Genomic DNA, 26,906 nt, shown 5'->3' on the forward strand with positions numbered 1-26,906 from the left:
AACATTTCTTATAATACTGTTTTGGTGGTGATGAACTCCTTTAGCTTTTTCTTTTCTGGGATGACCTATAGTGACCATAGTAGATTTCAGATACAAATCTCAACACATAGTTAGAGTTTAAAGAATTTATAAAATATTCTTTTTGTTGTTGCCAAACATAGCTTTCAAGACTATTGCCTTGATAGGAGCTAAAAAAAATCTTGAATTTCATTGTCAAAGGAATTTCCTCCCTCCTCTGAAGTTATGATTCGGTTAGGGCAGGCTAAGATAGGTTATGCTGTAACAACAAACATCCCTTCAATGTCTTTATGCAGTAAACGTTTATTACTTGCTCATGCTATGTACAGGTCAGTGGGGGATTCAATTCTGCTCACGGTCGCTGAAGTCACTATCATTCACTTCCCACTGGCCATGGCCTGTCATGCTGCCCGCCTAACTTCAGAGGACACAGGAAAGTGGCATGCTTCCATGAGCCCTGAGGAAGAAAAGCTGAAAATATTAGGTGGAAAACGCCAATCACTGTCAGAATCCATCCATGAAGTCACCAGAAACTCAGCTCATTCTCCTTTCTTCATGCAAAATGCAGTCACCACTCCCTCAGAGAGATGGCCCCCAAAGTCCTACCTGTTATAGCATCAAGGAGTAAAGTCAGGATACCTGAGTGATGTGGAATTATCTCTGTGTCAGGGGTAATGTGAGGATCTCAGTGGCAAGCCCATAGAACCAAAGCCTCAAATTATCTGCCTCCTTCCATGTCCAATCTAGTGTGGCTCATCAGGGATACACAGCACATACTTTCCATCTGGGAAGGGAAAGCTAGCAATTCTGAAGTCCTGCTGGACAGGTAGTCCCATAACCCTACCTGGGAGTGAGGGTGGACTCTAATTCCAGTGCCTAGAGCAGTGCCTGGCACATAGAAGGTGCTTAATAAACAGTTATTGACTGAATGTCCATGAAAATGAGATTCATCAGTCACACTTTGACTCACGAACTCTTACTTGCTGGCCTTGGGCTTACCACCATGTACCCTTTTATTCAGATTCAAGCTCCTTTGTTCTATCTTAATCATATCTGCAAAGACCCTATTTCCAAACAAAGTCATGTTCACAAGTACCAGCGCTCAGCACTTTGTTCTGTTCTATCATTCCCATCTTCAGGTTCCTGTCTCCTGTCTATAGAGAATATCAGGGGCCTCTGTGAGACTGTGCTACAATAAGAAATGTATATTTGGTCTGCATCCCTGACTCCTGGCGCAAGAGCTTCTAAAACCCTTGTAATTTCCTGAATGATGGGTGTGGGAGGAGCATCTTTTGCTTTTCATAACAATCCCCTTTCAAACATACCTGTGTTTATGCATTGAGGCGACTCTTGGTTGGACCCCAGATAACTTCAGGGTAGGGGCTGGGTCCCAGAAAAACCAATATGTGATTAGAGGGTTGGAACTTTCAGCTGTCCCTTCCCCTGTAGCCTCCAGGGAGGAGAGAGAGGCATGGTCAATGATTTAAATCAATTATACCTATGTCAACCCCAAAATAAAAGCTCTTTCCAAGTGTGAAGCAAACAAGTGTTTATTTGAGATAAGAATAGCTATTCTGTAAGCACTGATTCAAGCAGAAGCCCAGTGTCCCAATTAGGAGATAAAAGCAAGGGGTATTTATGAAAAAGGCAAGGGGAGCAATGATATCAACAGAAGGAACACATTGCTATTGGTGCACATAACATCATGGGGCGATGCTAATTCTCAAGAATGTTTTTCATTTTCAATCTGGTAGTTATCAGATCTGCTTTCTTGTTATCATTGCAAACAATTGTTTGGGACACAACGTTGCTTTTGTCCCAGCCCGCAGGTTATTTTGCCTTGTTAAACATCCCAGAAGTATAAGCATAAGATGGGCAAGGCAGTGCTCCTGTGATGGCAGCTCCAGCTCCATTTTAAAGAGGTTCCTTTTATATTATTGTTCATACCCATGTAATGAAACCTTCATAAAAACTCCCATCTCCAGCCCCTGACAACCACTGATTTATTTTGTCCTTATGAGTTTACCTATTCTGTAAACTTTAATAATTTATTAAAAAAGAAAAACAGCTCACCCATTTCCTCTACCACAACCCCATCCTCTCCTTCTTGCAACTACCAACCTCTTTTCTGTATTTATGAGCTTGTTGTTTTCTTAGATTCCACATATAAAAGTGATCAGACATATCTCTCTTTCTCTCTTTGACCTATTTCACTTAGCATGTGAGTGTCAAGTTTTTAATTTTGTCAAAAGTTCTTTCTGCACCAATTGGAGTGACAGGGTGTTTTAGCCCTTCATTTTCTTTTTTTCCCCCCAAAGAGTTTATTTTATTTATTTATAGAGAGAGGGGAAGGGAAGGAGAAAGAGAAGGAGAGGAATATCAACGTGTGGTTGCCTCTTGCCACCTCCCCACACCTCTGCCACTGGGGGCCTGGCCTGCAACCCAGTCATGCGCTCTGTCTGGACATAGAACTGTGACACTTTGGTTTGCAGGCCAGCGCTTAGTCCACTGAGCCACGCCAGCCAGGGCTAGCCCTTCATTTTCTTAATGTGGTATATTACATTGATTGACTTGTGTATGTTGAACCAGGCTTGTATTCTGGAAATAAATCCCATGTGGTCATGGTGTATGCATGGCTCTTTAACTAACAAGCTGGGGACTGGGTTTCCTAGTCTTTTGTTGGCATATTTCTGCATCTATATTCATAAGGGATATTGATCTGTAGTTTTCCTTTCATGTGATGCCATTGTCTTGGTTTGGTAACAAGGTAGTACTGTCCTCAGAATGAATCAAAAGTATTTCTTCCTCTTCAGTGTTTTTGGGAAGAGTTCGAGAGAGATTGGTGTTAATTGTTCTTCATTAAATGTTTGGTAGAATTCACCATTAAAGCCATCCATCCTGGGCTTTTCTTTCTTGGACGTTTTTTGATTAATGGGTTTACTTTTTTTCCTTGTTATAGGTCTATTTAGATTTTTTTATTTCATCTTGAGTTACTTTTGGTAGATTTTATATTTCTAAGAATCTGTCCCTTTTAAAAATCTACGTTATCTAATTTGTTGGCATAGACCCAATAGTATTCTCTTATAATCCTTTTTTTTTTTAATTTTTGAAAAATCAATAGTAATGTCTTCATTTTCATTTCTGATTTTGGTCATTTGAATTTTGCCTTAGAGAATACCAGTTTTCCAAAGCAGTTGTCATTATCTCATCTCAACGAGCAAAATGTGAGAATTTCTGTTGCTCTATATCTTATCAACTTAGTGTAGTCAGTTATAAATTTAGGCTATTTTATAATGGGATACCTATGTGATTTTAGTTTGCATTTTCCTGATGGTCAGTGTAGTTGAGCACTCTTTCATTTTTATTTTTTACACTAAGTATTGGTTTCATTCTTTTAGTCCTGTTTAAAGGTAGTTTTCTTTTTCTTTTTGATTTATAGAAATTCTTTATATACTGTGGAAGTGAGCCTTTTGTCAATTATATATTTCCCAAAATACCTTCCCTCACCCTGTGGATTACATTTCCATTCTCTGAAGGTCTTAATTTTAATGTAATCTAGCAGTAATATTTTATTTAATAATACCTTTAATAATATTTTTCTTTACATTTAGTATTTTTGTGTTTTTAAAAAAATCTTTGTTTACTATAACATAAATCAATAGTCTCTTATCTTATTCTCTAGAAGCTTTATTGTTTGACCTTTCACTTTTACATGTACAATCTACCTGGACTGTAGCCCCTTCTTGCATTAATGCTGTGCTGTCTAAATTACATAACCTTAGAACAGGTCTTCATATCTGGAAGAGTAACTCTATTTTGTTCTTCTTGAAGACTGGACATAGGCAAATGTACCCTTAGCCATGTACCAAACATAAATGCACGTGTATGATCATAAAAAGGCAGTTAAAAGAATACACTAATTTTATTCATAAACTCATACGGAAAAGTTCTAATGAAAATATTAGCAGGCACCCAATAATATATAAAAAGGCCAATAGGCATAGGAAAGCATGCTCGAGCAAGATCGCTAACCATCAGAGAAATGCAGATCAAAACCACAGTGAGATACCACAGGTATTGTTGAGGATGTGGAGTAGTTGAAACCTGTGTGCTTTTGGTGGGAATGGCACAGCTGCATGGAAAGCAATATGGCTACTCCTCGATCAAGATGGTGGAGGAGTGAGTGGAAGTCACACTGACCTTCTCCCAGGACCAATCTGGAATTACAACTAAATTGTGGCAAAATCACCTGAAACAAACAACTGAACAATTGCAAGAGAGGAGGCTTATAGCCTTGGAGACAGAATAATCAGCTTTAGCACAATCTAGCTGGTAAGGAGTGCAGTAGAGACTCAAGAAGGCAGGCGGGGTGCCCACAGGTGGCAGCAGATTCTGGACATTGAAAGGGCTGGTTGGATCCTCCTGAGAAGAGCAGGGTCTAAACCATCTGCGGGGATCTCCAGCCTACAGCACCAGAACCCAAAAATTACACAGAAAACAGCCAGCTGCAAAAAGCTGCAGGGTTACTCTCTGCCAGAGACAGGTGCCTGGAGACTGAAAGAGCCATTTAAAGTGCCAACACATAAGTTTTTATTTGCAGCCACTTACCCTGGTCTCTGGCAAAGGTAGGGGCAGAGTGGGCTGGAGACGCCTGAGGAGAGACTGGGGAAGGACGCTTTGGGGAGAGAACGGAGAGAATAGCTGACAGGATCTTGGTTCTGACTCATCCCACATATGTCAGCAGCCAACTTGCTCAGGCAGAGACCACTTCTCTGAGTGGCAGCAGCTTGTGAGAGGAACCAATAACCCCAACCCCAGGAGGGACTCTGACCCACCCTGAACTGTCTAAGCCCGCCTGCTGAGTGCAGAGTGACTAGATTAACAGCTGAAGGAGACAGCCACAGACAGTAGATTCCGGGAAGTCTTGAACAGACTGCCTAAGGTCAGACAGGGACAACATCTGACATCATCAGAGGCAGATCCAGAAAGTAAAAACAGCTGTCTCCTACCATAGAAGTTCACATTACAAAGTTAGGAAATCAAGACAGATCAATTTAAGAAGTAGAAGCAAAAAAAAAAAAAGAGTCTCATAATAATGGGAAGACAAAGAAACATCCCCCCATTGAAGCAAAAGGAGGAATCTCCACAAAGAGAACAAAATGAAGTAGAGGCAAGTAAACTATCAGATATTGAGTTCCAAACAACGGTTCTAAGGAAGCTCAATGAGCTCAGTGAGCTCAGAGAGAATTACAGAAAACTACAGAGAAACTACGAGGAACTTACTGCAAACTACATCAGCATGAAAAAGGACATAGAAACTATCAATGAGACAAGAGGAAATGAAGAATACGATTTCTGAATTGAAGAACATGGTAGAAGAGATAAAAAGCAGGCCAGATGAAGCTGAGGATCAAATCAGTGAGCTGGAGGACAAGGTAGAAAAAGCTCCCAGGAAGAGCAAGAAAATGAAAAAAGACTTAAAAGAATGAAGAGGCATTGAGGGAAATGCAGGACAACCTCAAACATAATAATATCCATATACTAGGGATACCAGAAGGAGAAGAGGAGGAGGAAGGGATAGAGAACCTGTTTGAAAAGGTCATGATGGAAAACTTCCCTAATTGGAGGAGAGAAAAAGTCACACAAGTCCAGGAAGCACAGAGGGCCCCATTCAAGAGGAACCTAATGAGGCCCACTCCAAGACATATCATCATTAAAATGGCAAATATCAAAGACAAACAGAATCCTAAAGGCAGCGAGGGAGAAAGAGGTAGTAACATATAAGGGAGCCCTGATAAGGCTAGCTGCTGACTCCTCAACAGAAACACTGCAAACCAGAAGGGCATGGCAAGAAATATTCCAAGTCATGAAAAGCAAAGGTCTGCAACCAAGACTGCTCTACCCAAAAAGGCTCTCAATTAAAATGGAAGGCGAAATAAGGAGTTTCCCAGACAAAAGAAGGCTAAAAGAATACACTTCCACTGAACCAGCACTGTAAAATATGCTAAAGGGGCTGCTTTAAGATGAAGAAAAAGAGTCTATGAATATCCAGTTCCTTTCACAGTTGCCAATACTTGATATTACCAATATTTTTAATACTTATTAATCTGATTGAGACAATGATGTGTTATTTTGTTACTTTATTATTTGTTGAAACTAAACCTGTTTTTGTATATTTCTTGCCTATTTCTATTATTTTTAAAGAGCTTTAAATGACTTTTTGGTATTATTTATCCATTTTTTTGACTAAATGTTTGTAGAAATTTTTCCCTAAAAAAAAAACCAATAACGACTAACCCTTTTTTAGATGTGTTGTGAATACTTTCCTATTCTATTACTTGTCCTTTAACTTTTTTATATGTATATTATTATATAGTCTTAAATATTTAATATAGTCATATTGTCAATATTCTACTTTATAGCTTCTGGGTTTGATTTTACTTCAGGGTAAGAAAAATATTAGTTTGTATTTTCTCCTAAAACTCCTTAGATTCTACGTATTGATTTTTAACTCACCTGAATATTTCTTGTATAATGTGTGAAATAGGGCTCTATATTTGTTTTATTTCAAGTAATAGTGGTCCATGCACCTTATTTGTTGAATAAGCCTTATTTTCCCCATTGATTTGAAATATTAATTTAAACATATATTACATTTTAGACACATATATATGTTTGTTTCTAAAATGCTCATTATATTTCATTGAGCTACTTGATTATTTCTGTGCTGGTGTGATGTTGTTTTAATGGCTGAGACTTTATAATGATTTTAAATTTTTTAATATTTTGTAATTGACTTTGACATTTAAAAAATAAATAAAATCCATCTGCATTTAAGAAAGAAAGAAACAAACAAACAAACAAAGAAAAAAAAGAAAGAAAGATGGAACTCCTACCTTTTGTGACAACATGTAGGGAACTGGAGAATATTATGCTAAGTGAAATTAGCCAGTTGGTGAAAGACAAATACCACATGATCTCACCTATAAGTGGAATCTATTCAACAAAATAAACTAACGAACAAAATAAACTATAGGCATGGAAACATGGAGCAGACTGAAAGTGACCAGAGGGGATGGGGAAAGATGACAATGGTGGAAAGAAAGGGAAGGGACTAGACAAAGAACATATATGAATGCTCCGTGCACATGGACAACAGAGTGGGAATTGACTGTGGGAGCAGAGGGTGGGGGTGGGGGTGGGGTGGGTGGAGGCAGGCAAAGGAGGAAGAATTGAGACAACTGTAATAGAATATATATAACTTAAAATTTTTTAAAAGTAAAAAACTTTAAAAAATATGGCTACTCAAATCTTATCATTGATCAATTCTTTTTCTGGGTATAAATCCAAAATAATTGAAATCAGGACCTCAAATAGATATCTGTACTTCCAAGTTTATTGAAGCATTATTTACAAAAGGAAAGATGTGGTAACAACCTAAGTGTCCATCAACAAGTGAATGAATAAACAAAATGTGGTATATCCAGACAATGGGATATTATTCAGCTACAAAAAGGAAGGAAGCTCTGACATATGCTACAATGTGGATGAACCATGAGGACGTTTTGCTCAGTCAAATAAGCCAGACACAAAAGGACAAATACCATGTGATTCCATTTATAGGAGGTCCCTAGAAGAATCAGATCCATAGAGACAGGAAGTAGATGGTGGGGGAGCCCTGGGCTGGGAGGGGGGGATGGGGAGATAGTGTGTAAAGGGGACAGAGTTACAGTTTGGAAAGAGAAATGAGCCCTAGAGATCTACTATGCAGCATAATGCATACAGGTAACAAAACTGTATTGTATACTTAAATTTTTTTACGAGGGCCAATCTTAGGTTAAATGTTCTTATTACACACAAAATGTAAGGAAGAAGGAAAATTTTAAAGGTGATGGTTAAATGCATAGCATTGATTATGGCGACAGTTTTACAGGTCTCTGCTTATCTTCAAACTCATCGAGATACATACATTAAATATGTTCAGTTTTTTTAACTTAAAATTACAATTGACATTCAATTTTATGTTATGTTAGTTTTAGGTGTACAGCACAGTGGTTAGACATTTATGTAATTTATTAAGTGATCCCTCCAGTAATTCTAGTACCCACTTTGCACCATACATAGTTATTACGATGTTATTGACTGTATTCCATGTGCTGTTATGTACAGCTTTCTTGCATCTCAATTGTACCTCAATAAAAAAATAAACGTAGGATGTTTTAAACACTAAAAATAAAATGAATTCACAGTCCTTTCAAACTTTTTGCTTCTCATGATACTTTAGTTGTTTTTGTTCCTTTTGATTAGTAATTTTCACTTTTGGAAGAATGTGAAAAGATATTTGATTCTAAAATTTCCTTTGGTCTAGCAGGTGTCTAAATAAAATCACGCATGATCTTAAACACGACAGATAAAAAATAATGTGTATCAAAATCTCACTTTGACCAGTAGGAGGAGAACGGCCTGTAGGGGGCGAGAGTGGATACAGGAAGACCGTTCCAGAGGCTTTGGAAACGGAAAAGACTGAACAGCATTAGACTTTGATAGATTAAGTTTATAAACGAACGTATCTCTGGAAGTGTCCAAAAGGATTGGAATAAAGTGGGGTCATTTCTGAACTAAATAGAAGAAGAGACTAGAATAAGAAAAAATAATCCAAAGCAGGACAAGGGAGGAGAGAAAAAGCAATATGGCAAAGGAGAAACAGAAAGCACAAAAATAAATCCATACATATCAGTGATTGAAATTAATATAGATGGTCTAAATCCACGCTGTTCCATGCCGTGGCCGCGGATCTACGTCACCACAGAGTGCCTGAAATGTGGATAGTCTGAACTGACATCTTGCAAAAAATAATTTCACCATTTAAAGAGAACTTTTGATTGTGGCAGCTAGAAAATTTTAAATTACAGAGATGTCTCATTGGTCTAAATACTCCACTGAAAAGACAAATTTTGTTGGAGAGGATAAGAAAAAATAAAATCTAGCAATATGTTCACATTTAAATATAAATCATGTAACAAGTTGGCAACTGAAGGATGTGAATAGCCAAAATGAAAGTTGGCTTAACCTTGTTATCATCAGACAACAGAGACTTCAATGTGGAAAACATTACTAGAGATAACTCTCTGTCATGAAAATATAACAATTCTAAGTGTGTATTTAAAGCATAGCCTCATAATCAATGAAGCAAAAAATGGAAGAACTACTCAAACATGCAAATGGTAAGATACACTATTAGTGTAAAAATGCTGTGCAGAATTGAAGAGCTGGAATGGGAAAAAAAGAATGTAAAATACTTTACATTAGATAATTACACCACCAAAGAGGGAGATTTATGAAGCACTCCTCTTGAGCTTGATAGCTTGATAGCTTCAGCAGACAAAACGTAAAGATATAGATTTCAACAATATACTGAGCAACCTCCTCATGGCTACATATATGGAACATGCACAGAGCCACTGCAAAATACACAATAAAAAAGGTTGGGGAGCTGTTAGGAATGTAAAATGGTGTGGCTACAGTGGAAAACAGTATGGTGAGTCCTCAAAAAATTAAAAAATAGAATTACATGATGCAGAAACCCCACTTCTGGGTCCATAATGCAAAAGAATTGAAAGCAGTGACTCAAAGGGATATTTGTACACCGATGTTCGGAGCAGGGTTATTCACAGCGGCCAAGAAGTGGGCACAACCCAAGCGTCCATTGACAGATGAATGGACAAGTAAAATATGATATATACCTACAATGGAATATTACTCAGCCTAAAGAGGAAAGAAATTTTTGACACAAATTACAACATGGAAAAAACTTAAAGACATTATGCTCAGTGAAATCAGCCAAGCACAAAAGGACAGGTGCTGTATGGTTCCACTCACATGAGGTCCCTGAAGAGTCAGATTCACAGAGAAAGTGGATGGTGGGAGCCCCGGTTTAAGTAGGGGAGGGGCATGGGGAGTTAGTGTTTAGTGGGGGCAGAGTTTCAGTTTGGGAAGATGAGGAAGTTCTGGAGACGGATGGTGGTGATGGTTGCACAACAACATGAACGGACCTAATGCCTGTGCTAGGCATTTAAAAATGATTGAAATGGTAAATTTTGTTATGTATGATATACCACCATTTAAAAAATTAATATTAAAAATACTTGGAGAATCTTTCTTTCTCCTTTCCCCCTTTTTTATTTTTTATTTTTTAAATTATATTTTATAGGTTATACTATTACAGTTGTCCCAATTTTTCTCCCTTTGCCACCCTCCACCCAGGACCCCCCCACCCCCTCAGGCAATCCCCACACCATTGTTCACGTCCATGGGTCATGTGTGTAGGTTCTTTGGCTGCTCCCTTTCCTATACTGTCTTTACATCCCTGTGGCTATTCTGTAACTGCCTATTTGTACCTCTTAATCCCCTCCCCTCCTCACCCCTTCCCCCACAGCCCCCTCCCATCTGGCAGCCATCAAAATGCTCTCGATATCCATGATCCTGTCTCTGTCCTTGTTTGCTTAGTTTGTTTATTAAGGTCAATTGTTGATAGATAAATAGATAGATAGATAGATATTTATTGCCATTTTATTGTTCATAGTCTTGATCTTCTTTTTCTTAAATAAATCCCTTGAACGTTTCATATAATAATGGTTTGGTGATGACGAACTCCTTTAATTTTTTATTTTCTGGGAAGCTCTTTGTCTGTCCTTCAATTCTAAATGATTTCATTGCTGGGTAGAGCAATCTTGGCTGTAGGTCCCTGTTTCTCATGACTTTGAATATTTCTTGCCAGTCCTTTCTAGCCCACAAAGTTTATTTTGAGAAATCAGCTGACATTACTCCCCTGTAGGTAACTAACTGCCTTTCTCTTTCTGCTTTTAAGATTCTCTCTTCTCAGGAATTGCTGTTTGTCGTAGCAGCAGTTTAAACAGAGGTGCTGACAGCAAGTGGATCTTGTCGCCTTTGGGGGCTGTGGCTGTGCCCCTTGAAGTGAATTGAAAGGTTCTACACTCTTGGTGGCAAGAAAAAAAAAAAAGATTCTCTCTTTATCTTTAACTTTTAGCATTTTAATTACGATGTGTCTTGAAGTGGGTCTCTTTGCATCCATCTTGTTTGGGAATCTCTGTGCTCCCTGAATTTGCATGTCTATTTTCTTCTCCAAATTAGGGGAGTTTTCTTTCATTATTTTTTTCTAATAGATTTCCAATTTCTTGGTCTTTCTTTTCTCCTTCTGGCACCCCTATGATGCAAATATTGGAATGCTTAGAGTTGTCCCAGAGACTGCCTATACTATCCTCTCTTTTTTGGATTCTTTTTTTTTTCTCTTGTTATTATGATTGGTTGTTTTTTTCTTCCTTATGTTCAAAATCATTGATTTGATTCTCAGTTTCATCCACTCTACTGTTGTTTCCCTGTAAATTGTTGTTCATTTCAATTAGCGTATCCTTTGTTTCTGACTGGATCTTTTTATGCTGCTGAGGACCTCACTATGTTCCTTGAGCATCCTTACCAGTGCTTTAAATTCTACATCTGATAGATTTCTTGTCTCCATTTCATTTAGCTCTTTTTCTAGAGTTTTGATCTTTTCTTTCTTTTGGGCCCTGTTTCTTTGTTTTCTTATTTTGGCAGCCTCCCTGTGTTTGTTTCTATGTATTAAGTAAAGCTGCTATGACTGCCTGTCTTGGTAGCATGGCCTAAAGTAGTAGATGTCCTGTAGAGTCCAGTGGCACAGCCTCTCCTATCACCCAAGCTGGGTACTTGAGGTGTGCCCTCCATGTGGGCTGAGTACACCCTCCTTTTGTAGTTGAGCCTTGGTTGCTGTTGGCAGATCAATGGGAGGGATTTACCCAGGCTAGTCAGTTGCAAGGATTGGCTGTGACCACAAACCACAAACCTCCGCCCTCCTTGGAGGATCAGCTCTGCAGGGGCAGGGTGATGGTGCTCCGCTGTTGTTGTAGGTGTCCACTGGGTGTACAGGCCCTGGGTTTTCCCAAGTGGGGTTTCACAGGCCAAGGTCAGCCCCATCCTGTGATTTGCCCGGGGCTGCCCTTCCTGAGCTATAAAGCAATCTGAGGTGGTTGCTTCTTGTGCTGGGTTTGGAGATTCCCAAGTGAAGCCAAGCTGTGAATCCAGGCTCTTTTATTCCAATACTGTGCTTGGGGCCGCTTAGCAAGAGGTATGGGGGCTGGAGGCTCACTTAGGTCAGCTGTTACTGGTTTGAAAGGATTTGGGGAGCTGTGAAGCATGAGCCAAGACCAGCATCATAAGGAAAAGCTACTGTTAACAGCTGTAAATTGGGTGGGATGAAGCCTCAGGGGATCTCCAGGGCAGGGTAAACAGTGTTAGCCAGGTTGGCAGATTCTCAGATATGGCACCCACCCACTGGCTGTGTGGCTCTGCTTGCCTTTCCGTCTGAGATAAAGCTGTCTCCCAGCTCTTGCCTTGATACCAGCCTCTGCAGTTCCTCCCTATGTGCCACTGGTGCCTTTCATGCTGCTGCCCCGGTGTTGGAACTAAAAGGGAGTGTGTCTAGGTAAGTCCATGCGTGGGCTCTTCAAGGAGAACTGCTTGGGACTCCAGAAGTTATTTCTACCAACTAAATTCCTGCTGATTTTTGCAGCCTGAGGTTACAGGGACTTACATTCCTGGCACTGGGACCCTGGGCTGGGAGGCCTGGTGGACCTGGTGTGGAGCTGGAACTCCTCACTCCCGAGATATACCCCCCAAATTTTTATCCACCACACATGGATATGGGACAAGCCCATTTTGAGTTTTCTGCCCCTCCTACCAGTCTGGATGGATGTGGTTTCTTTAATTTCATAGTTGTCAGACTTCCATTCAACTGTATGCCAGTTCTGAGTGATGGTTGTTCTATAATTTAGTTGTAATTTTGATGTGGTTGTGCGAGGAGGTGAACCATGTTTACCTCTGGTGCCATTCTTTTTTTTTTTTTTTTTTAATTTTTATACAGAGGGGAAGGGAGGGAGAAACAGAGGGAGAGAAACATCAGTGTGTAGTTGCCTCTCATGCGCCCCCCACTGGGGACCTGGCCTGCAACCCAGGCATGTGCCCTAACTGGGAGTCGAACCTTTGGTTCTCAGGCCGGTGCTCAATCCACTAATCCATACCAGCCAGGATCTCTGCTGCCATTTTGACCGAAAATCCTTTTTTAAAAAATCATCCATTAAGAAGCTTTTTGTTTTTAAGATAAGTGTGGCCATTTTGTTAATTGGCACAAAAAGGTAATAAACAGGCATGTGAAGCTCAAAACTTATAATCTGGAAAAGGAAAAAGGCAGATAAAATTCATTAACAAAACAGAACACAAGAATGCAATGTTTTCATCTCTAGAACTGAAAATAATTACATATCAAACTTATTTCCTCAAACCAGAGCAACACTTAGAGGAAAATTGAGAGCTTTAAATGAAAATCAGTGAGCTAGGTATTGAAATCAGAGCTTTAGAAAAGAGTAACAGAATAATTCCATAGAGAACAGAAGAAAGAAAATAGTCAAAATAAGGGCAGAAAATTTAGGAAGCAAACATGTAATGAGAAGGTTAAGTTTAGTTGTTTTAAAAGAAGAAAAAAATAAACTTCTGGTGACATTGATCAAGGAAAAACAAAGAAAAGGTACAAATTAGAAATATTAAGGATGAAAAAGAGGACATAATTATGAAGCCTACAGAGGTTGAATAAGAATACGTGAAGAATGATTTTATTCATCAATGTGGCATCTATTCACCCATAATTGTGGAAATGTAAATAAAATATTCAAATTTCTGGAAAAATGTAGCTTTAAAAATCCAAATCAAGAAAAAACACAAAGTCTAAAGAATTTAAAACTCATTAAAGAAATTGAAAAATAACTCTAAAATCTTCCTTTACAAAAAACCCTGGCCACAAATAAGACACCAGTGAGTTCTACTAAATACCTGTGTAGTCAATAATGCTAACCATATACAAAATATTTCAGAATATAGGAAAAAATACCCATGCCCAGTTCCTTTTATGAAGCCAACATCGGCTTGATACCAAACCCTGAAATAAATAGTATGAGTCAGAAAAATCTCTCTCTGAAACATAGAGGCAAAAGTCCTATATAAAACATCAATAAATTAAATCTGGTACTATAATAAAAAGTACATCACGATCAAGTTGCGTTTATTCCAGGAATAAATGTTGAATTAACATTAGAATAATGATGAACATAGTTCACCACATTATCAGTCCAAAGCGGGGAAAAATCATGTAATATTCTTAAGAGATACAGAGAAAACACTTAGTAATACACAACACATCAATGATTTTTAAACATCTCTTAGCAAATTAAGACTGAGGGGACTTCCTTTATCTGACAAGAGCTACCTAAAAACCCTATAGCAGATTCATTATTAATGAGTAAACATTAAGAGCATTCACTTAAGGATTGGAAAGAAGAGAAGACTGTCCATTTAGGGACATGTTTTCAGTGTCATTGTGATGACTACAACCATCTATTGCATTGTATATGCCAGCAGCAGATGTTAGAAAATATAATTTCAAAAAGATGCCATTTATAACACACCAATAAATGTAAAACAGAAATAAATCTAAAATGGTTCAAGTTATTTATGAAGAAAATTATGAAACATTGAGAAACATTAAAAGGAGAGTAATACCATTTTCATTGACTGGAAGATTCAGTGTTATAAAGAATCCATACCCTCCAAGTTGATCTACAGAGTCAATGCAGTTCCAATAAAAATCTTTACAGCTTTTTTTTTTCTTTCAAGAAGCATCATGAGTAAAAGTAAAGGGTTCTATATAACAGATAATTCTGAAGAAGAAAAATCAAGAAGGACTTTGACTTGCCAGATAGCAGTGTGGACTGCTATAGATAAAGACACATTGGCCAATGGAATAAGATTTATCTGCCTGGCTTCCTCTTGGGAAATGAAGGATGGTCTCAGAGGACACTCTTTGTTGTCACAATGATGGTAACATGACAACTTTTGCTTCCTCTGAGTTAGATATAAATCTGGAATACATAATAGCCCTGGGTTTTGTTTTTTTATTTTGCCTCTTTGGTACACAGATTTTAACCTAAGCATTATCAAATAAATGCCTACATCATATGAGTTAGTGTTTATTTTGTGCCAAAATAGGCTGTTACTAAGTTTAGAGTTTGATTTAGAATATATGTGTGCATCCATCATCCATCACTTTTTTTATCTATTCAGCCATCCACCCACCCACCCACCCACCCAACTATCCATCCACTCATCCATATTTATCCACCCATCCACCAACCCACACATACATTCACACTTCCATTCATTTATCCATTTATTCATTCATTCCCTACCCATCCAACCACCCATCCAAACACCCATCTATCTGTTTATCTATTCATCTCTTTGTCTGTCTGCCTGCTTATGTGTATGATTATTGAAAAGAGATTTCAAGGTCTTTAGTTACCTACTGATGCATAAATAACCACCCGAAAATTTAGTTATGTAAAGCAACAACTGTTTGTATATGCTCACAGTTCTTTGAGTCTGCCCGGGAGGGCTTGGCGAGGCTGGTTTGTTTCAGCCCCACAGGAAGGGGCAGCTCATCTGGGGCTGGTGGAGGTGCTACGGCTTCCTTTTCGTGTCTTTTATCCTCCAGAGCCTCTTTGTCCATCCATTCTTTCTCACAAGAGAGCTGTACTTCTCCACACGGCCCTTTAGTGCTCCAAGAAGGCAAAAGTGGAAGCTACTTGGCCTTCTAAGGCCTAGTTCCTAGAATTCGTGTAATGCCACTTCTATAACATTCTATTGGTTAAAGTCAGTCACAGTTCATTTATTCAACCATTATTGTTTGAGAATCTACTGTGTATTAGGCACTGTCCCGGGTTCTAGTGATAAAAGGTGAACAAAACAGACAAAGTTCCTGCCCCCGTAGAGCTTACCTTTGGTTCTTGCACTTTCAGTTTGGTAGAGACTCCATATTCACTCTACTGAACATGTGAAGCAGGTCTGAGATCTTGATTTCTTCTGGGTGCCTTTTCCCCCACTGGAATAGGGAGAGTTTTTCCTGACACTGTTAATCAGAGCAGACTACATTTCCAGGCTGTAGGTTCTGAGTGGAGGCCTGTTTCCCTTCCTCTGTGTCCCACAGAGCTGAACCACATTTCTGTCCCCAGAGGTTATCAGACTTTCATCTCTAGCCCCATAGAGTCTACCTTTGGGAATAAACCCCTTACAGCAACAGCTCACTATTGTCACTCCAGCTTTAACTTTTCTTTTCCCTTTGTCATCGAGGGATTTTCTTTCTTCTTTACAAGCTCATCTGTATGTCACAGTATTTTATTATACTTTACTCAACACGTCTATGTGTTTGTAGTAGAAACCGGGTCTGTCTGTGTCAGCTGAGGTCCCTCTAAATACATTGGGTTTCAAGGGAACAGAGTCTGAAATGGAAATTTGCATGCTGGGAGGTAACTGCAAAATACTTCAACACCTTCAGATTCAACATCTATAAGGAAGTGAGGGCAGCAGGACCAGGCAGAGGGGGGCTTGGATGTGATGCAGGAACAACACTGGCTTCAGTGGGTCTCATGGGGGCTCTGAACTTTGGGTGGTTCTTCAGAATTATCCCTAATTATCCTCTCAATTTTGGCCAAACCCCAAACCTCTTTATCACGTAAGGCTTTTGGAGATTGATGCCAGGAAGACACTCATAGGTTATTCCTGCTTCCTACCACCTCTGTTGGGAAGGAATGAACCTGCAAAGTCAACTACTGCTTGAATGGGGAAAGGGGCAAGAGGAATAAATAATAAAACATCAACAATGGTGGTTAGTGTTACTGAGCACCTAGGCTACGCCAGGACTCAGTCAACTCAGCACTTGGCATGTCTTAACTATGCCCAGGTAGTGGGGGTTGTATTATAAGGTACAGAGTAGTGGGGATCTTATTATCCCCATTTTACAGACAAAGAAACTGAGGCACAGAGAGGTTAAATCACCTGCTCAAGATCACTCAACCAGTAACTGACAGATTGGAAATTTAGATCAGAAGAAGGAAAAGAGAAAGGTCAATTACTATTTCACATTTTTATCCCTCAAAACAAAAAAAAAAACCACAAAAAAAGAAAAAATATTTATTCCTGCATAGATATATCTTTGAATCTCCCCATCTACTTGGTAAGGGACAAGGTACTTTTCTCCTGTATTGTACAGCTGGGGAAACATAGACTCGGTGAGCTGAAGGGACTTGACCAGGGTGACATAGGAGGGCTCCAAGGAGAGTGACAAGCTAGCCCTCAGGGACAGGTGTTGGTGAGTGTCCAGAGGTGGAAGGTGGGGTGGAGCACGGAGGAGAAAGGGTGGGGCATACAGAAAACTTGTTGAATATCATGGATTTTAAGTCCCTGAGGTCCGAGGATGGAGGTCATGCACAAGGCTCAGCACCCTTCTCCCAACTCTCCTCTGAGAGCACCCAGGACCTACACGAGGAGGACCCACGGCACCAAAAGACACACATGAGGATGATACTATGAAGCAAATTATGTGTCCATTAGTATGGGAATGGAGAATGCAACGGGTCTGTGCGAAGGCCGGAGCACTCACAATAGATTTAGGACTGTGGTTTAGGGCGAGGGCTCTGGCTCTGGGGTCAGAAGCCTCCATCACTTCCTAGATGAAGGGCCTTTGGCTACTTTACCCCTCATGCCTCAGTTTCCTCTTCTGTAGTGAGGGCACGATAATTGCATTGACATTGCAGGGTGGTTGTGAGGGTTTAGAGATGATTCCTGCTAAGCCCTTGGCACCTGGAAATCACCGAGCACATCAGGTGTCCGTAAGCTTTGTCTGTGGGTAAGAACAGTGGGAGCCTCCAAAATTGCCCCACTTCACATCCCTCGCCCACCAACATAGTCTATAAAATACAATATGGCGTCACAGTGGAATGGCAGAAATTAGCGCCGCTCTTGAATGTCTGAAAACACGGTGATCACAGTGCCAGACCCCTCAGGGATGAGGAACTGTGTTGCCCCACTGCGTAAGCTGCAGGGAACAGCAGAAGCCCCAGCTGAGGGTGGAGGGGATGTAGATGGATGGTAGTGGGGAAGGAAGCTCATGAGCACTAGCTGAGGCTACTAGATTCAGCTGCAGCAGTGGAAGCTGTGGCTCATCCCATTTACTTTCATCCTCTGGTTGGAAGAGAGATGAACAGGACTCCTGCAGTGGCTTTCCCCAAATGCAGCGACCCTCTTCCCAAAGCAGCTGGATCCAAGTGGCACGAGGGTGGACTGCCATGGAGGCTGTGGTGTACCCCCCCGATCCCTGCTGTAGGAGTCTGCCACGGTTCCTGCAACAAGTTGCCCCAAACTTAGAGGTTTAAAACAACACAACTCGGTTATCTTCCTGTCCTGGAGGCCAGAGTCCAAATCAGTTTTGCTGGGCTAAAATCAAGGTATCAGCAGGGCTGTATTCTTTCTGAAAAGTTCTAGGTTCTGTTCCTTTGCCTTTTCCAATTTCCGGAGGCCACCAGCTTTCCTGGCTTGCGGACCCTCCTGCCCCAGGAATTGCACCCATTACTCCGCCCCCTGCCTGCGCTGCACATCTCTCTCTCTGCGCCTGCCTCTCTGCTGCTCTCTTTCGCTTACAAGGGTCCCACCTCCAGTGTCTCTCCCTACCCTCCCAGTCAAGAACAAGAGCAGCTAGGACTGGTGGAAGGAGGAGAAGTGTGGTATGAGTGGGCTCGGGCTGCCACAGTACAACAGCACAGCCTGAGGGACTTAAACAACGGAAACGTGGTCTCTCCAGTTCTGGAGGCCGGAAGTCTGGGATCAAGCTGGGATCAGCGCTGGTCCCGTCTAAAGCCTTGGCTTGTCGATGGCTGTCCTTTCTCTGTGTCCCCACATGGTCTTCCCTCTGTGTGTGTCTGTGACCTGATCTCTTTTTCTACAGACATCAGTCATATTGGATTAGGGCCACCTCTAATGACCTCGTTATATCTTAATTTTCTCTTTAGAGGACTTTCCAAATACAGTCACATTCTGAGATGTTGGGGCTTAGCGTTTCAACACATGAATTTTAGGGGGACCCAATTTAGCACCCATACTGGGGAGGAAGTGCCTGGGCCCTGCTTTGAAAAAAAGAACCCTGGAAACATGCAAAGTTCTCCCAGAGAAGTGCTCAGGGAGCAGGGGGCTCCTCTGAGGAGCTCAGAGGTGCTGCAGGTCCCCAGAGGAAATGACTTCATGGTGTCTCTAGGCAGTTGAAGCTACAGGTGGCCTCAGAGAGTTTCCTGGCCAAAAATTAGCCTCATCACCAAAAATAAGCCAGGCCAGGAATAGCAGAGACTGCATCGTTCTTGACAGGTCACAAGTACAAAACTGGGGGGCTGATGGCTTGGAAGCACATTGACACTCGGCACAAACTTGGGAATCAGAATGACCCCTCCCTCACTCTTAATGCCTGGGCTTCCCTGGAGCTGCCTGGAGTTGGACAGTCTTGGGAAAAGGAGCGTGTGGGGAGGGGTGATTCCCAGCTGATGGACGTGAAGTTCTGAGCATCCTGGTGTAGAGGGACCTTTGCATAAATTAAGTTGCATTAGGAACGAAAAGGAGATTAAATTATTTGCCTTCGTGGTGAGTTCAGATTCATGTGGCCTACACATGTGTCAGTTTGGGCTCCCACAGAGGTAGGCCCAGGAAGAAGATTTGGGTTAAATCCTTCCTGCCGACACCTTAATTTTAGTCTCGTAGGACTCCTGTCTGATTTCTCCAGAACCATAAGATAATAAATTAGTATTGTTTCAAGTTACTAAGTTGGTGGGAATTTGTTACAGCAGCCATAGGAAACTAAACCAACTATGAACTCTCATTTCTTTTGAAACTCATTGTCATCTCTTGTCTCACCTTTCATGGAGAAGTGACTTAACCTCTTTGCGCCTGGACTTCTTCATCCATAAAATGGGTATCATAATAGGGTCATTATGAGAATGAAGTGAGTTACTGTGAATTAATGCACTTAGCACAGTGTCTGGCGCCCAGTGAGAACATTGGAAGCACAACCTATAATTAATGATCATTATTTCTGTAAGAAAAACAACAGCATGGCATGGCGAGGAAAGACAACTGCCATTCAGCCTCTGCGTATGGGACAAGCAGAAGGGGTGGGGACTGCAGCGAGCTGGTGACCTCCTACCCTCTCCAAAAGGGACAGCCACGGCACATCCCAACCTGGGTTGTTGTCACAGCTTTCAACTTTCCGAGAAAATCCAGAAATCTGGATTTGTCCATGTGCCAAGTTTTGTAATGCTTAAGAATTGGTTATTGATTCCCGTTTTAAAAACACACTCAGTGGCTAGGCATGTCCTATAGATGAAAGGTCATCTTTGATGTAATAGCTGAAAAGAATCCGAAATTTAAATGTGCCTGTGATTACAACTATGCTTACAAAAGAGTCCAGTCCCTTCTAAGCACTAAAGGGCTCCTTGTGGGCCAGCCTCTGGAGGAATATTTAAAGGCTATAGTCCTTTCATCTCACAATAACCAGGGTAATGTAGAGGCCACTATTCACCCTATTTTACAAATGAGGAAACTGAGGCCCAGAGAAGCCAAGGAAGGACGAATTTCAAGATGACCCAGCTGGCAAATGGCATAGCGAGGATGTGAACCAGGTGGTCCAGCTCTGGCATAAGAACCGCTCTGCTTCTCTGACAGGATGCGTCTCAGGGTTTGACTACAGTGAAACGGAGCAAGAGGGGCGCAGCATCATGATAGGAAATTAATAAATGACTTTATCATCATTTTTACTTCTACTGTCTCTAAGTTTTGACAAGAGATGAAAAGAAGAGGGGAGGGTTTCCTGCCCAGGGGCTGAGGGGAAGGTGTGGATGACAAAATTCAGGGCTTGAGTTATTGGGGTGGAGGGGTCGGTTAAATCTGTAGATACTGGAGCCCAGGAGGTAAAAGCGGAAATCAAGTAGCTAAACTGAGAAGCTGAAAAGTAGGTTAGTGGCCTGAGCTAGGGGCTTCCTGCGCTGACACACGAGCTCAGAAACCCGGCCAGGGTGTCCTTCAGCAGCAGCCTGTGCGCCTGCAGGGTGCTCTCTGCTTCTGCCTCCTTCTTCCCCTCCGTCCTTCCCTCCCCTCCCTCTTTTTCCGTACCCCTCCTACTCCTCCCCGTCCACCTTCCCCACCCTCCCTCTTCCCCTCTTTCCTTCACCTCAAGCCTGGGAGGCCCCTCCCAGGAATGATCCTGTGAGGCTAAACTTAGTGAGAGGTTCCATCCCCAGGCGGAAGTTTGTGGTTGTAATAAATACATTGGCCCCACACCTCGGTCTCCTCATCAAAGCCATGGAAACTGAAAGACCATGATGAGAGTAAAGGAAACTCCAGCAGGGGCTGGGGCCAGGCCGTCGGGGCTGTCCCGCCTCCCACCAGCCAGCGAGGGCAGGGAACCATGAAGCCCTGTGTCCTTGTTGGAGGTAAGGGTGGGGATGGGGACAGCGTCCCTGCCCCTGTCTCTACATCAGAAGCACAGGGACAGCAATAGCTCCTGCCCAGGCATGTATGTAAATATGTGACATGAGTTGTCTGGCCCAGGGAAAGTGACCGAGAAATGCTCGTTAGTACTTCTGAACCACTGTTGGCACTCGCACACTTACAGAGCTCGGACTGGGTCCCAGGTGACGCACCAAATGGCTCTTTCTATACCTGATCTGACCTCATCTTGACAACAAACCTAGGAGGCAAGGACTGTTGTGATCTCCCATTTTACAGATGAGGAAACTGAGGCATGGGGAGGCGATAAGCCTTGCTCAAACACACAGAGCCAGGAAGTAGGGGAGTGGAATCGGAACCTAGGACCGCCCAATTGAAAAGCCTGCTTCCTTCACCTCTGTACTGGGGAGCAACGACAGCAACAATATCAATAACAATAATAATTTATTCACCTCTGGGGTCTGAGCCCTCATCCCAGGGTCCTCAGAAGTAGGACTTCCCTGCAGCCACACCAAAGCATGTGTTCATTTGTACAGACCATCTGTATGCATATGGTTACCGCCCCGCCCTCACTCTCCCCGAGCTCCCAATCACTGCCCGCTTCCAGACTGCCTCTCTGTACCCATGTCTGCAATAACGGCGCTGGGCAGGATGTGGCCTCCGCTTCCTCAGGAACTGTGGATTTGAGGGGGAGGCAGACCCAGGCACGAGGTCTCTGCTTTTCCCCAAGCTCCCTGCGTGGAGTTGAGCCTGCTGGGTTCAGGTTTCTTATCCATCAAGTGACCTGTGGGGGTCATTCCATCTATTTCTCTGTCTCTGCTAGCCACCCTGGCCCTACGGAGAGATGGACCCAGGTGCAACATTTGCCCTTTATTCCAAGACTGGTGGTCAGGGGGCCAGGGTTACAAACAAAGACTGGTCCTCATCCCAGGATGTGTTTGTCTTGGCCGAGAGGACCCTCAGGCTGTGTGTGTGTGTATGGGACGTGTGCTCGTTGCCGTGATGCTGTGTGTGTGGTGAGTCCGACTGCGATGCGGCGTGTGGAAGTCTGATGTGATGATCATGTGTGTAACTGCTGTTGGGATGATGACTTGTGTGTTGTGTCATGTGTCATGTGTGGTTGTCATGAAGTGTCGGTGACCAAGTGTTTGTGATGCTGTCTATGACGTATATGTGGTTGTGTGAGAAACGGACGCTTTGTGTGCTGGAGTCTGTCATTGGGAAAGGGAGAGATTGTGGAGCTCTGTGACTCTCTGCGATGTTGTAGGTACCCCTGTCTCTGTCTCTGTCTCTCTCTCTTCCCTCCGTCCCTCCCTTCCTTCTTCAAGTATTTCCTGAGTGCCCACCGTGCCGGCCCCTGGCCTGAGCACCGAAGCACAGCGGTGGCATCCTAGCGGGATGTGGCTGCTCAGCAGGGCCGGGATACAGCCAGCAGATGATGACATATCGGTAGCCAGAAATCAGCCACGGTGGGAGCGTTTACACCTTGGAATGGGCCAATTCTAGGAAGCCTCTGCCCTCCAGGAAGAGCTGGTTGTTAAACATTTACCAGCACACCCCGTGCCTGGGCCTCTGAGCATAACTTTGTATGATCAGGATGAGGTGTGGCCACAAGCCTGTGGGGGGAACATGAGTGTGGCTGTGACCATGGGTGGGGCCGGGCTCTCCACATGGATGAATCTGGGTGATAAATTCCACCCCTTCCACCCACACTAGTGAGAGTGGGGAGGGCGATGTTTCCTGAGCCAAGTTCCTGAATCGCGCCCCCCCAACAAGACCCGCTTTCCTCAGAATCAGAAGCATAAATACCCTCCCCGTCCCTCCTTCCTGAATATCAGGCAGATCACCTTTACCCCATTTGGAAGCCTGCAGACCTCCAGCCTCTGGGTATTTGTCTCCAGTGTTGTCCTTGGCGGGGTCTGCGATTTTTTTGGTCCTCTCCAGAGGTGACCGCTGTCTCCAGCCTCTTGACGTGGCTGGGTTCTTGGCCCCTGGTGGTGCCTGCTGATTCCCCAACTGTTGAGTTTTGGGGTCCCTGGGACACCCTCCAAGGTTCCTTCTTGCTGGGTTCTCTGTCTCCTGAGCCACCTCTGCGGTCAGACCCCCATCCAATCCACAGTCACGCCTTCCTTCACACCATGAAAGCCCCGAAGTAGCACCGGGTGCCATCACGAAGTCGGACCAGGCGCTCGTCTGGCACTCGGACCACCACCTCCTCCCCGGCGTCGAGGTGCACCACGCCACCCAGGAAGCTGCTGTCCCACCAGTTGCGGGGGCTGGTTCCTCGTCCACAGGGCGACCGCCGGCTGACCAGGAGCTCCAGCTCCTCAGGATAGCGAGGTGTGCGTTTGTAGAGGCCATGAGTGATGGGCAGGCCACTGGTCAGCCCCTGCGGGCAGCCCACGCCGCCCAGCTGCACCTTGGAGTAGATGTAATAGTAGCCGGCTCGGGCAACCACCAGGGCACCGTCGCGGTAGCGGAGGTTCCTCAGGAAGGCCAGGCCCAGCTTCGTCTCCCATAGCAGTGGGCCTCCACTGCCGGTCAAGCTGGAGTTGGCTCCTGGGGAGGGAGACAAAGCAGACGGGTCAGCACATGTCCCACGCTCGCTGTGTGACCTTAGGCCTATCCCCACCCCTCTCTGAACCTCTACCTCTATGTATTAATTTACTTTATCCTCTCTTGTAGGTTGGGACACTGAGGCGGAGAACAGTGAAGGCAGTTGCTTATTATATATCACCTCATCGTGTTGCCCTCTTGCTGGTGGGAAAGCTGAGGCATGAAGCAATTAAGTGACTTGACAAAAGCGCCAAAACTTTTAAGCGGCAGAATCAAGGAATGGAAGCAGAACCCACCCTGGTCTAGCAGCCTTACGACCCCTGTGTGCCTGTTTCCCTCTCAGCGAAATGGAGGTATGGCTAGTACCTGCTTAGGAGTTAATGAATTAATGTGTATAAAGCATATTACGGTGTATGACATGCAGTGAGCTCTGCTTACAGGTTTATTCAGTGAATAAAATCAGAGATACATTGGCCTGGGCAGTGCCTGTGCTCTGGGCAACTCTGAATAAATGTTGAATGAACGAAAGAATGATGACTCTGACACATTGTGTGTCTGTCTGGTCTCCCCAGGACCCGCTGTCCCCATCCCGTGCCAGGACCCGGGGTCCCCCTCACCTGTAAGATGTGCTGCTGGGTTGGCCTGGTGGGACCTCCGCTCTGGAGAGAGAGTCAGAAGTCAGTGGTGAAGACAGCGTGCAGGGTGAGGGCCGGCCTCCCCCAAAATCACCAAGTCCACCTCTTGGTTTCAACCCCACCCTTTCCACAGTGACCCAAACTTCTGCTTCTCAGGCTTAGGGGAGGGGCAGCTATGGGGCTTTGGGTTTGTTGTGCAAATCCCATTGGGCAATGGGGGTGAGGCAGTGTGGGAACCATCCCACGCTTCTCCCTGGGGACCAGGACCCTGACTCACCTTGGATCAGCTGCTCCTGGGATGCTGCATCTTGTTCCTGAAAATGCAGAGGAGCCCACGGTGAGGACGCGAGGGGCCGGCCCTGGCATCACTCACACTCATATGCAGATCATGAGTCCAACATCACCCTCAGGTCCACACCCAGGGCCACGTGCACTTGACCCCCTCCCACCGCCATCCCCAGGAACCTCCCAGCCACGTGGTGGCTCAGTTTTCCCCTCTGTAAGTGGACATATGAAGAGTGCCTGCCTAGGATTCAATGAATCCATATATGTAAAGCGTATCACAGTGCTCGGCACTGTGATAGTGATAAGCACTCTACAGAAGTTTATTCAATAAATAATATTCAAGATACATAGACGTGTGGACATAAATGCCAACATGTAGATATGGACAAGTGACACCGGACACGTAAATGACGATGACAAGACACACATAAATGCAGACCCATGGATGCACAGTTTATGGGTCCAGGTGGGTCTGTGATACACAGAGACCCAGAAACAAAGACAACTCAACCCACGGGCTGTGGACAGGCAGGTGCATGGCTATGGGGCTGTGTGTACACAGGGCAGCAGCACAGGCCACGTAGGCACACAGACACGCACATGTGGCCTCCAGATCCAGACACAAAGAGAAATGACCTAGAGACACAGGACATAAAGTCTTGACCACATGGGCATGACATGAGAAACACAGACTCAGAGGTGTGGCCAGCAGACAGTCACATCCACAGCCAACCGGAAACATGCAGAGAGATTCTCAGACACATGGACAAAGTGGATAAGCCTCAATCTCAACAACAGTGATTGGGGATGGCTAATAATAATCCCCAAGGTCAGAAGACTGGTTTCAGAAGCTACAGACAAGAAAACTGTTTTATCAACATTGAACCTGCTAAGAAACTAGACCTTAATTGTTCCCAAGCTAGAAGAAATAATGATGTGACTCAATAGAGATGTTAGCTACCACTGCAGTAGCAATCATACTGTAATATAAATGTACCAAATCAATGTCTTGTACACCTTTAACTTCCACAATGTTAATTAAAAAAAAAAAAAGAATGTTGGTTTCCATTGGATGAACGCTTGCCATGTGCCAGACACCGCAGGCGCAATTCAAGCAATACCATATTGCCGTCCCTCTGAGGTGGACACTCTTATTTTCATGCCCATTTTACAGATGAAGAAATCGAGGCTCCAGGAGGTGAATGAACTTGCCCCGCACTGCCCTGCATCTATTCCCCCGCCTGGCACACCCAGGCACAGAGAGACACACAGGGACACAGGAGACCAGCCTGCCTCGAGCCCTAGGCCCCACTTACCGGCAGCTGGGTGACCACTTGCCCCAGGCTCCAGTGCAGCCGCAGCAGAAACCAGCCCTGCACGGCCATCCCGGCCACCATCAGCAGCAGCAGGAGCGCCAGACCCAGCCGGGCGGCACTGCAGGTGTTTTTCCGGCGGCTGGACCCCAGCTTCTTGAATGGGATGTCTGTCTGTCCGTCCACGACGAACACTGAAGGCCGCACAACTGTCTCCTCCATGCCTGTGTCGATGAAGCCCCAAGCGCCCAGGCTAGGCTGCTGCAGCTCAGTCCCGCGGGCTGGGAGGAAAACCACAATTGCCCAATGCTCCTGGGCTTCGCACGCTGCAGACAAGCACCCGTGGGTCCTGGGGCTGCCTTTAGAGCTGGGGTTCAGCCCCTCCCTTTTCCCCCTCACCCTCCTCTTCTTCCTGTCCCCACACCCCCGCTGGCCCCATCTCACTCTCACTCATACAGTCTCTCATACTTTCCAGAAGCAGCTGAAGTGACTCAGGTGGGGACTGGAGAGCAGAGGCCCCAGCTTTCCCTTGCGGCTGCTTCGCTCACTAGGTTGCCAAATATTAATTAATTGACTATCTCCTGTGTGCTAGGCTCCATTATAGGTGTTGGGGGCACAGCCATAAACAAGAGGGACA

General features: G+C 43.8%; 1 protein-coding gene and 1 non-coding gene across 3 annotated transcripts; one reads left to right on the forward strand and one right to left on the reverse strand.

The window, feature by feature from the left end:
* The first annotated feature begins 10,886 nt into the window (after positions 1 to 10,886).
* On the forward strand, positions 10,887 to 11,015 carry LOC129061594 (small nucleolar RNA SNORA68). The gene has a single exon (XR_008528199.1). It is a non-coding gene; the product is annotated as a small nucleolar RNA SNORA68 (small nucleolar RNA).
* Positions 11,016 to 23,611: 12,596 nt separating this feature from the next.
* TNFSF14 (TNF superfamily member 14) lies at positions 23,612 to 26,491 on the reverse strand. 2 transcript variants are annotated; one of them, XM_054562049.1, is made up of 5 exons: positions 26,377 to 26,491; positions 25,111 to 25,113; positions 24,949 to 24,978; positions 24,654 to 24,695; positions 23,612 to 24,039 (listed from the first exon to the last, which is right to left on the reverse strand). In XM_054562049.1, the coding sequence occupies exons 1-5, from the start codon at positions 26,489 to 26,491 to the stop codon at positions 23,612 to 23,614; spliced, it is 618 nt and encodes a 205-aa protein (XP_054418024.1). The 2 variants fall into 2 exon arrangements, with proteins under 2 accessions (XP_054418024.1, XP_054418023.1); XM_054562048.1 differs by lacking the exon at positions 25,111 to 25,113 and having other exon boundaries at positions 24,949 to 24,985; positions 26,273 to 26,491.
* Between the last annotated feature and the right edge of the window lie 415 nt (positions 26,492 to 26,906).

The sequence above is a fragment of the Pteronotus mesoamericanus genome, unplaced genomic scaffold, assembly GCF_021234165.1.
Source record: "Pteronotus mesoamericanus isolate MK-2021 breed Mesoamerican mustached bat unplaced genomic scaffold, CSHL_Meso_final scaffold_636, whole genome shotgun sequence".
Taxonomy (NCBI): domain Eukaryota; kingdom Metazoa; phylum Chordata; class Mammalia; order Chiroptera; family Mormoopidae; genus Pteronotus; species Pteronotus mesoamericanus.